The sequence below is a fragment of the Phycodurus eques genome, chromosome 6 (genome assembly GCF_024500275.1).
Source record: "Phycodurus eques isolate BA_2022a chromosome 6, UOR_Pequ_1.1, whole genome shotgun sequence".
NCBI lineage: Eukaryota > Metazoa > Chordata > Actinopteri > Syngnathiformes > Syngnathidae > Phycodurus > Phycodurus eques.
The window spans coordinates 2,192,228-2,204,444 of NC_084530.1; the positions used below are offsets into that span (position 1 = coordinate 2,192,228).

Here is a 12,217-nt window from a genome sequence, read left to right on the forward strand (position 1 = left end):
TGCCCTTCCTGACGCAACCCTCTGCATTTATCCGGCTTGGGACCAGCCTACAGTTTGCACTGGCTTGTGCCCCCTATAGGGCTGCAATCGCAATTAGTCTTGCATGATGACGTCATATATACGGACGAGGACAGAAGACAATTAGTTTATTGATTTCTACAATTATTAAGAGGGTTGGATGGAGTGTTACAATAAATCTGTCATCAGAATCAGAATCATCTTTATTTGTCAAGTATGTCCTAAAAACACACAAGGAATTTGTCTCCGGTAATTCGAGCCGCTCTAGTACGACAACAGACAGTCAATTGACAGAGAACACTTTTGAGACATTTTCAGACATTGAGAAAAACTGTCACTGAGCAATAAAGGGTTGCTAGTTATCTGGTAATGCCGGTACATTTTTTATTTTTTTTTGACAATTGGGCAAAACCATGCAGAGTCCTCTAGCACTTTGAGCTGTTCTAATTACTAATATTGCAATAGTCCGGTGCAACGACCATTGTGCAAAGGGCGCCGAGACTTCAAGCGTGTAGTACGATAGTCTGGGACAATGTTGATTGTGCAAATGTTGCAGATACTCCTCAGTCAGTGTGCAAATGGAGCAAATGCTACTCTGGCGTGAGTGGCCAGTATTGGTCAACAACAGATATGCAAATAGTGCAGCGTGGTGAGACTACTACAGTGAGTGCACAAGTAATATATAATTGGCCAGACAGAAATGTGACAACAAACTCAAGACAAAAATTGCCAGCATGTTGCAATGGAATTGGAGGTTAGGTGTTTAAGAAGTGAGAGGGAAGAAGCTGTTGGAATGTCTGGTAGTTCTAGTTTGCATTGATCGGTAGCGCCTACCTGAGGGAAGGAGCTGGAAGAGCTGGTGACCGGGATGTGGAGGGTCCGAGAGGATTTTGCATGCTCTTGTCTTAGTTCTGGCAGCGTGCAATTCCTCAAGGGTTGGTAGGGGGGTACCGACAATCCTTTCAGCAGTTTTGATTGTCCGTTGCAGTCAGTTTGTCCGTTTTTGTAGCAGCACCAAACCAGACTGTGATGGAAGAACACAGGACTGATTCGATAACCGCTGTGTAGAACTGCCTCAGCAGCTCCTGTAGCAGGCCGTGCTTTCTCAGAAGCCGCAGGAAGTACATCCTCTGCTGGGCCTTTTTGAGGACGGAGTTGATCCGTTATCCACCACATACGTCCGAGGAGCTCGCGTGTCTGTCTGCCTGCATGTACACTGATCATATTCATCAACATGGAAACTGGTCTGCCAAATAGGCAAACACCCACAGCAAGCCTTGCGCTGGCACGAAAATCAAGACGCGCGCCATATACACTCCGTCGCATGCTGTGCTGTACAACTTTAAGAGGCCAAAGTCTTGCATGTATGCAGCTGAATTTCTTGTCTTTGTTCCGTTCTTCATCTTCTTGTATTAGTGAGATATTGTTACTTTAATCAGATAATATTGAGTGGCAGGGATAGAAAATTGCATTCCGCTTTCCACTTTGGAGTAAATTCCTTTTCTGGTTAATGGTAATCATCGTATCTGGAAAGATCAGATCTAAACTCAAAATAATATCTGAAGTCATTATCTAAAATACCTATATGACAGATATGTAAATTAAAAAAAAAAACACGATTTTGATTAATTTTAAGAAGTGGAATCTCACACCAATTTCATAGGACCCTAATTGGAGGAATGCCTAATCGTCATGAAAAGTCTTGTGCAACAGTTGCTTTTCTAGTTGACAACGTAAACCATTTTGTTTTGGCAGGTTGTTTTACGGGACATCAAAAAGACACAAGGACATGGTTCATCATGAACAGGACAACTATAACATAGACGGTGAGTATTAATCCAGTTGCACACTCAGATTTTTTTTTTCCACCAGAAGAAGCAAGGATCATCATAGTGAATTTGAAGCCAAATCACCACCTCCTTTTATGAATATTCAGTTTGCTTTTGCGCCCCTTTGGCGATTTCCTCCGAAGGAAATAGTCCATAATCTTTGCGCCCCATACAACACCCCTCGAGTGCGCCTCCCTGATGATGGTGTGGGGGGAGCGGGGTGGGATAGGGGTATGGATGCTGTCGAAGATTTTATGTTCGTTTATTTTCATAAAACGTCTTCGGAGTATATGTGCTATGTGCGGTGATCTTCATTAGCATACAGTACCTCTGGCCGATCGACAACAGGGCGTGGGGGAGACCGTCATTACCATACCTCGAGGAGGGGTGGCTTGACACAAAGTGGCACCCTGGGTGGTGCCCGTATCACCCTTATCAGAAACTGCCACTGGCTACAGAGGTATGACAGTATTTTACACATTATGCTATAGTAGGCTAAATGTCATTTTCAAGTCAGTGGACGTAAAAGGGAAAAAAAGGCCATAACATCCATCCATCCATTTTCTGAGCCGCTTCTCCTCACTAGGGTATCCCAGCTGTCATCGTACACCCTGGACTGGTTGCCAGCCAATCGCAGGGCACATACAAACAGACAACCATTCGCACTCACATGCATACCTACGGGCAATTTAGAGTCTCCTATTTATGCATGTTTTTGGGATGTGGGAGGAAACCGGAGTGCCCGGAGAAAACCCACGCAGGCACGGGGAGAACATGCAAACTCCACACAGGCGGGGCCGGGGATTGAACCCAGGTCCTCAGAACTGTGAGGCTGACGCTCTAACCAGTCGTCCACCGTGCCGCCCAGGCCATAACATATTATAAGGAAATATGCCAAACAGAGTTGTTCTCCAGTAGTCTGCCAATTAATACAGTATCAATTTGGAGAGTACTTATCTGCTTCTTTTTCACAGTTTGTCTTAATTGGAGCTCATTTAAAATTAATATAACTTTTAATTGGAGCGCAGCACTCTTCATCTTCAGTTGTGACATTAATTACAGAAAGCTTTTGTAATTCCCATTTCATTTTCTGATTAAAGATGAAAAGGGACATTTTGCGATTTTTCAGATAATTTGTTTGCGCCGTTTTCATTTATATTTCAAAGGACTGATACGCATGTCATCTAACCCTGATTTTATGTTCGAATAGTAAGAGGGCATATTTCACCTCCATACTTAAATACACATTTTCAGTGTTTCATGAGGGTTCCTTGTGCTTTGTGGAAGTATCTTTGGTCATATAAAGAAAGTGTAAAGGAACGAAATGCTGATAAGTATCATCCAAATTAACGGCATTTCAAAGTGCTACTTTTTGTGGTTGCAAAAAGGCTTGAAATTCAGCTTCTCCCTGTAAACTGAAGCCAATATCCTCTACATAAGTGAAGGAACGTGACAGGAAATGGCCACGTGCACCTACACTTAAGTTGGACTGTGTTGTTTGTTCCATTTGCTGCCGACCGTGTGGTTTTCAGCTCAGTGTGCAGCCATCTGACAAACTACACCCTCTGCCAGTAAACACCACCACTATGTTCAAATCTATAAGCCACCAAGTCATCTTATTGTGACTCATTCCTGTTTACCTCTGCACTTCCCAATCTGAACTTTCCCTCCTTGTTTTTTTACTTGCTTAATGGGCTCATTATAGTTACTTATAGAAGCATATATTTAAAAATTCTACATAAATACTGGTCTTGTTGAATCTCAGTGTGGCTTTTGATGCAGTACCTCATAATGTACTGCTGACCATGCTGGAAACATCCATCCATCCATTTTCTGAGCCGCTTCTCCTCACTAGGGTCGCTGGAGCCTATCCCAGCTGTCATCGGGCAGGAGGTGGGGTACACCCTGAACTGGTTGCCAGCCAATCGCAGGGCACATAGGAACAAACAACCATTCGCACTCACAGTCATGCCTACGGACAATTTAGAGTCTCCAATTAATGCATGTTTTTGGGATGTTGGAGGAAACCGGAGTGCCCAGAGAAAACCCACGCAGGTATGGGGAGAACATGCAAACACCACACAGGCGGGGCCGGGGATTGAACCCGGGTCCCCAGAACTGTGAGGCTGACGCTCTAACCAGTCGGCCACCGTGCCGCCTGCTGGAAACATGGGTAGGACTAAATGGAACGGTCCTTAAATGGTTCAGGTCCTACTTGGGGCAAAGGAGTTATTTTGTAACCATTGCGTGTGTTCAATCTCATCAAATGGCAATTACCTATGGGGTCCCTCAAGGGTCAGTTATTGGACCGCTCCTGTTCAGCCTGTGTATGCTACCATTGGGTCAAATTCTTCAGAACTTTAATTTTGACTATCATAGCTATGCAAATGACACACAGTTACATCTAGCAGTGTCTCCAGATGACTATTGTCCAATTGAGCTGTTGTGTCACTGTCTAAAACAGATAAAATAACTGTAATTTTCTTCAATTAAACCACAACAAAACTGAGATAATTGTTTTGGGCAATAACGAAAAGAGGATTGCTGTTAGTAAATACCTGGGGTCACGCTCTTTAAAAAAACAAAGGCAAAGTCTGAAACCTTGGTGTACTGATAGATTCTGACCTGACCTTCAACAGTCATATCAAATCAATTACTAATAAAACTGCCTTCTACCATTTGAAGAACATGTCCAGAGTGAAGGGTTGCATCTGTCAAGCAGACCAGGAGAAGCTCATCCATGCTTTTATAGCAAATAGACTTGACTATTGCATTGGTCTTCTGACTGGACTCCCCAAAAAGAGCATTAAACAGCTGCAGCTCATTCAGAATGCTGCAGCTCGGGTTCTGACCAGAACAAAGAAGTCAGAACATATTACGCCATTATAAGCTGTTTTTTCCTTTGTTTTTAAATGCTTTTAATCATGTAAAGCATATTGAGTTACCTTGTGTATGATATGTGCTATATAAATACATTTGCTTTGCTTTGCTTATATTTACTGTATCTTAGAATGTACATTCAGTTATACACTTGATTTAAAAAAATAAACAATGTGGAGCTAATATTCACAATGTGTATATGTAAATTGCACAACATACTGTAAATGAATACCCCCACTTTGAAAACTAAGCTTGTGTGTGTACGCATTTGACATCTGTAATCAGTGACCCACATTTGTGGGAGTATTTTGCAATATAGTATGCCAGAAAATAATTATTATGAAAGGAAACAAAGTTTTTCAAACAAATCTGTTTGGTGTGTGCCCATGTTGAGCACTGTATTGTTCTTCAATTTGTGATAATATATTTTACAAAACAATTGTTTCAACAAATTGTTTCCATTTGAAATTGATCACAATAGTGCTGATATTAACGACTCAATGCAAATACTTAAAAATTACACACTTTTTGTCATTAAACAGCTGATGTTTTCTCATAAAGATGATGTACAACGTCAAAAAATAACATAGGCATAATGATTATTATAAAGGTCTTATTTAATTCAATGCCTGACTTCAAAGAGCAAATTACAAAGGTTTATGCCTTCAATATTGTATTTACGTATACCTTTTTAATTATACATGTAACAGCAGCAGATGAAACTTGCCATATTTTATTTCCTCGATGTATATGGTACAGATTTAATCTAATTGTGCAATATACCTTATGGTGTATTTTCTGGTCCCACAATTTTTTTTGTCTTGATTCATTTTGCCTGAATAGCCATCCATCCATTTTCTTTTCCGCTTGTCGTCATTAGGGTCACAGGTAAACTACAGCCTATCGCAGTTGTCTATAGGCGACAAGCAGTGCTATCCACTCTTTCACTGTGCTGCCGTAAAGTTAATGTTTTTATCTAAGTTTCCTCTGCTAGTTGTAGTAATATTCAAACTTCCTAACTATATTTCAGGTCACCATTTAAGTCTTCGTCCACTGGGCATCTGTGAGCCACCATCACGCCATGGCCTAGTATTGTGCTCCGAGATGGGCCTCCCCCACCGTGGTTTCTCTGTTGCTACAGCCCAGGACCTAGATGTAGACAGTCAAGCTGTTTTGTCACCGGAGAGAGCTATGCATCTGTGGGACCGTGGGGGTTTGGGAAAGTCATCTCGGAGGAGTTCCTGTCTGTCTAGCCGCTCCAACTCAGCGCTGACTCTTACCGATACAGAACATGAGAACAAGTCTGACAGTGACAACGGTAGGACAGGACTTTTGTTTCTCTTTTTATGTCTCTTGCCCATTATCTAGGCTTGTTCTATAAATCCGATTTTTCTGTGACTTTCCATGGTGCTGAAACAAAAAAGAAAATGCAAAAGCATTGCAAAAGTGTGAGGCATCCAGTCCTTAAAAGGTCTATTTACAGTTCTTGAAAAATATATACTGTAGATACAGTATATAGTGGCTAATGTGGTAGAATAATCATCCTTCAACCTAAGGTTTCGTGTTTGATACTGAGCCTTCTGTGTAACGCACCTGTAACCCCATGCTTGTGGTGCTGTGTCATCAGCGTGTGAATGAACTGTTGTTTTTTTTAAATATGTTCCGTGAACCAATGTCTGACTGGATGAAAGAGGTAGCGTGAGATGTGTAAGACTTTTTAGTACATTGGAGGAGGTAGAGAAGCAAAGAAGTGACACTCATTTAATATTTTGATAACACACATACATAATGTCTCTCACTGAAGTTATAAAAGTTGGCACCAAACTAGGAATTAGTGTACATAACCCCATGTAAAGTACATTTTATGAGCCCAGATACTGATGTTAATGTTAATGTGGTAAAATAACTGAGGGTAACAAAAGAGAGAATGTGTATGTTCTGTATACTGCTTGGATTTACAGGTATGTGGTTGCCTCTGTGTGCCTGTGGTTTTGTGGATACCAGTTCATTATCCTCAAGGCAGATTTGCCGAACAGGTGTGATTTTCATAATTCATACAAGAAATACTTTTTTTTACAATAACATTAATGCATACACATTCACACACAGAGTGTACACTGTATTTTCATGAAGCTATACTAACACACTCCTGAGTGAGTCTTCATTAAGAGACAATGTGGTAATTAACACTGGGATTAAGTGCTGAGTCGCTACATTTCCTATATTAAGTTTGATAATGTTTTTATTAGATGACATTATATTGTGTAAGTCAGTGCTCTGGAGAACACACTTCCCCTCTAAAAGTGAGTAGTCGTCAAGTTTTCAATAGCTAATTGACACTTAAAGATGCAGCTGTTTAGCTTTGAGTGGGTGTTTGGTGTGCAGCTCACTTTATTAAGCCTTGTGCGATCTCTCATTTCCATGTTTGATTAAGTAGCTGAAATGCCAACAACAAATGTCACTTGTGGGGCCGCTTCGATCCGGGAGGATACACTGTTTGCTTCTCATGATATAGTGTTTGCTGCATCACTCTCTGGGTGGTGAACTCTGGTGACAACCTATGGTAACTGTAATGACTTGGTATTGCTAAAGAACCTATGTTCTCTCAGGAATACATTTTAAGTATTTGTTGGTCATTTTTTTGTTAGTCATTAATGGACATAGGCAGAAGTGTTGTCCTTTTGAGACATGACACTTTTCACCTGAAATATGGGTGAAAAGTGGGTAAGAAGTAGCCCTAACCCTAAAATATGACAAAATTAATTTGCGGCATGACAGAAGAAAATGTTGTCATGCAGCACAAGAAGGCACGGTCAGTTACATCCCTATTTACTGTTTTATTTTATTATATATATATATAAAGATATAGACATATATTCTAACCCTGGCCCAGAAATGTTTTTCATACAAATATTTACTGTAATTATGACTTTCTTCCTGCATTTGTAAGTGATCGACTATGGCGTGTTCAAATTCACATACAGATTTGGCAGCAATCGCAACAGAACAACACGTTCATAAACCGAGTACCCGCTGTACTGACAACATGGCGATTTTTATAACAAGCAAATTGATGGACAAACTGATTGATATCATATATATTTTGAATAACACAAAATATGTAGTAAAGCTTCAGGAGAATAATAAACACACAGGCTCTCTCTCCCTCTCAATCTCTCTCATTGACCCGAGCCTTTGCTGCAAGAGATAAACAAGTGAATGTCAGGTAACTTCATTTGGAATTTATCACATTTACTTTAATTATTCACAGATGTACAGAGTTCCGCATAATAGTACCTGGCCCGTGCCGCATAATAGCAACAATTACATTAAATTATTTAAGTGTGTATTCAGTGACAGCAACAGTCGGTTTGTTATTATTTATAATAATAAGTGGCACGGTGGGCGACTGGTTACCACATTTGCTTCACAGTTCTGAGGTTGCATGTTCAAATCCAGCCTCGCCTGTGTGGAGTTTGCATGTTCTCCCCGTGCCCACGTGAGTTTTCTCCGGGTGCTCGGGTTTCTAGCCCACATCCATGCGTGCATGGTAGGTTAATTGAAGACTCTAAATTGTCCATAGGTGTGAATGTCAGTGTGAATGGTTGTTTATTTCGATGTGCCCTGCGATTGGCTGGCGACCAGTTCGGGGTGTACCCCGCCTCTCACCCGAAGATCGCTGGAATAGGCTCCAGCACGCCCGCAACCTTAGTAAGGATAAGCGGTACGGAAAATGGATGGATGGATAATAATAATAATTTTAACAAATGAAAATTAAAAATAATTTTCACTTGTTAAACATTTTAAAATATAGGCTCACAAGGCAGAGCGTACAAAAACAGGACCATGCATTGGATATAAAAAGTCTGCACACTTCTGTTCAAATGCGAGAAGAATTTATACCAAAATAAATCATTTTCCGACTTTAATGTGACCTAGAATTTGTACAACTCATTTGCTATAGTTTTGCATCTTTTTGAGAGGATAAACAGAAATAATGAGATTGGTAGGCTGTAGGTGTGGGAGGGAGTGAAGTCAAACAACACAGACAATATAATGTTCCATCTCCATCTCAAAAGCGCTTACTACGTAGCACTAATTTGATTTCTCCCACAACTGTAGGCTATTAATTGCGTCCTCTTGTTCTTCTTCAGTGTTATCCAATGGTTGGCATGTGTAGGCACCACGCTGTCGCCCTCTACTGGCCAGCATGAGCACTGTTCTTGTCGGTGACAACTTCCGCCAATCCAAAACAAATGTGTAGGCCATTTTTCTATTTGTGTCCTGTGCTATATTCTATTTTCGTTTCAGAAATGAACATTGAAAATCAAACCATTATTCAACTTTTCTTTACTCGTTCCGGACAACAACAAAAAAGAAAATCAACCTGTATTTAAATTTTGGGATTTCTATTTTAAAATGAAAATAAAAGAGCCAGTCCTTTTTCTATTTTTAATATCTGTCAACAAACATGATATTCAATTACCAAAAGAGATCATCATTATGCTTCATAGACAGGAGCAACAGGTTCTCCCCCCTCCTTCCTTTACATCCACCTTCTACTTCAGTCCTTCTATCATCTAGTTCTCTCATTTCTCAGAACCCATTTAGAAAAATCCATAACCAGAAGTGCAGCGAAAGAACAAACAAACCAGCTAGCTCGACGGAGAATGGGAGAGAAAACCATAACAAATTCCACAGCAGACCCATGTAGTGACAATCAAGTCTTTCCATTAATAAATATTATACTGCAAGCCATTGAAACATTGTTTAATGACTTTAACTAATCATCGTAATATTGACTTCTTGCATAGTTTTGTGTAGAAATCGATCAGATGTGCCTTGGCAAATGAGAAATATTAAGTGTCCCGAGACCCACTAAAATAGTGATATGATGGTCTCTTCACCAGCTGGAAGATTGACACTTTAAACTAGTGTAATGCAAGCATATCCCCTGAGCAATATCGAACACTTTTCGCAGAAAGCTCAGTCAAGTTTCAAGTTTTTTATTCACATGACATACAAATTATTTCATTTTTTTTCTATTTTTCTAATGAGATGTTCTCGTGTGTGAGTTAGGGATATTGAAACATTCAAGGTGAGAATTTATATCGAATATCAAGCGTATCAACTTTAGCTCTGGTTTCATGTCACATGGTAATGGGAGTATTGAGGAACTGTCCTTTCAGAACTGCCCTCACACACACCAACACTATAACATTTATTTCAACCGAGTACTCCTCCTTGTAAATACACACTGTGAATCTGTATTGGTATACAGGGGCTCTTGCTCTCCCACTCACATGCATGCACACAGAAACACATAATCATTATTGTGTGGTGTGGTGTTATGGCTGGATCAATAGCTCCGCTGTTCTTACAGGATCATTTGGCCTCTGAAGCAAGTGGTCTGACAATCAGTATATCATTAGGACATTACCACTCACCCCACTTTCCCCCTCCTTTACGGAACGCCGCTACCCGATCCCCTACCTCCCCTTTCACCTCCTCCCTTCATTTACTTATTTTTTGTATATGGGTCATTTTCATCTAATTTGATCAATAATGGTAAAGGCGTGTGTAAAAATAAATAAATTAATGACCTGCGACTGACTGGCGACCAGTTCAGGGTGTAGTCCGCCTTTCGCCCGAAGTCAGCTGGGATAGGGTCCAGCGCCCCGCGACCCTAACCAGGATAAGCGGTGTTGAAAATGGATGGATGGATAAATAAATGAATACATTTTGCAGCATGGTAGGTGACTGGTTAGCACATCTGCCTCACAGTTCTGAGGACCGAGGTTCAAATCCCGGCCCGCCTGTGTGGATTTTGCATGTTCTCCCCGTGCCTGCGTGGGTTTTTTTTCCGGGTACTCCGGTTTCCTCCTACATCCCAAAAACATGCGTGGTAGGTTGATTGAGGACTCTAAATTCCCCATAGGTGTGAATGTGAGTGCGAATTTTTGTTTGTTTATATGTGCCCTGCGATTGGCTGGCGACCAGTTTAGGGTGTACCCTGCCTCCTGCCCGATGATTGCTGGGATAGGCTTAATGCTGCCTTGGTTTTATACAGGTTAATGTCTCCCATGCTTAAAGTCCTATTTTTAAAACGTTATTGATGATTTAAATTTTTTTGCATTTAGAGAAAAGACAATTCTTACTGACAGAGCACATTTTGGTGGCCAACTGAAATACACTTCTTGCATAATGTTAAAGACAAAATGCATCACAGTAAAGATATAAACAGCTTCATAAAAATAGTGTGAGTTGCACAATTTATGTGTATTTTCCCTCAAAATCTGCAGATACAACTGCATAAATGTCTTGTCTTTATGCAATATTAATAACGGTAAAGACATGCAATAGTTCCGACACTTTCACAAATTCATACATATTCATTCATATCTCAGAAATAACACCATTTATTTTCCTCTCTGTTGTTTTTGTTGTGTGAATGTAAAATGGGTGCCTCATCCTGGCACTTCAGCTCACAGATCCCTCTGGTGTTTTGCAACAACATAAGCTCTCTCCAGCGGCATTAACGGTAAACATAGTTAGAGTGACAAAGAAGGACCCTTTGTAGAAGAACCAAAAAAAGGAACTCTGAAGACACTAAGATGCATTTATGTTAGTTTTCATGGAAAAGGCATATCAAGCAATAGGAGAAAAATCCTATAGAGTATATCAAAAAATGTAAATTAGCATCTTCAGAAAACTTCATGTCGGACTTCTTATGGTAAAGACATTTGGGGATTAAAAGTTTGAAAAATATTACTTTCAATTATTTTTTTCTGAAAAAAAATGATGACGTCTAGATGGATAACAACTGCCAATTATTCAAATACTTACAGCAGTAAAATTAATGTGTGCGTGCATGTACGTAAATGTGAGAGAGTGGCGGTTAGATGTTGGGCTTGGGGAAAACAGACGGGACTGCACTTAATGTTTTTTTTTAAAGCATGATTGTGGCCAACAGTACTCATTTTATTTGCATTATAGAGTTGCTTGGTTTTTCAAATTCCGTCCCCCAACAACACACACACACGAGTGCACACGCCCGCACGCACGCACACACACACACACACACACACACTTGCTCCCACCATTGCAATTTTTATGCAATGAGCGAGAAAACTTTTTTTTTACTGGTGACGCAGCTGTTTAACTAGCAAAGCTTTTGGTGACTGACCTTGGGTGAAGCACTTACTTATGTGGTGCAATGCGTTAAAATCAGCTCCAGAGCAGTCCGGAGTCCAGACGAAGTTGAAAGCTGTCACTTTTCTTTATTAATATTATTTAAGCTAAGTATTCTAAATCCTTTCAGTGAGTCAGTCCTTACCTCCATGACGATTTCTGACCGCAAACGTCGGTATGAATCATTAACCCACAATGCATTACACACTTAAAAAGTTAGTAAAACTCTATTCTTAACGTGTAAATAAAAAAGTAACAGCAATCAAATCCACTTTTTACTAAGGAAAATAACAAAAATA

The 12,217-nt window shown here is 40.3% G+C and overlaps 1 protein-coding gene across 4 annotated transcripts in view; it reads left to right on the forward strand.

The window, feature by feature from the left end:
* Nucleotides 1–1,777: 1,777 nt before the first annotated feature.
* LOC133404486 (teneurin-3-like) overlaps nt 1,778–12,217 on the forward strand; it is a 281,787-nt gene continuing 271,347 nt past the window's right edge. For 3 of the 4 annotated variants that reach the window (XM_061680418.1, XM_061680419.1, XM_061680420.1), the window contains exons 1-2: nt 1,779–1,844; nt 5,758–6,045. In XM_061680418.1, coding sequence (XP_061536402.1) covers nt 1,808–1,844; nt 5,758–6,045 — 325 coding nt within the window. In that variant the 5' untranslated portion in view covers nt 1,779–1,807. Of the gene's footprint in view, nt 1,845–5,757; nt 6,046–12,217 lie in introns of all 4 variants that reach the window. The other variant, XM_061680417.1, reaches the window with a different exon arrangement.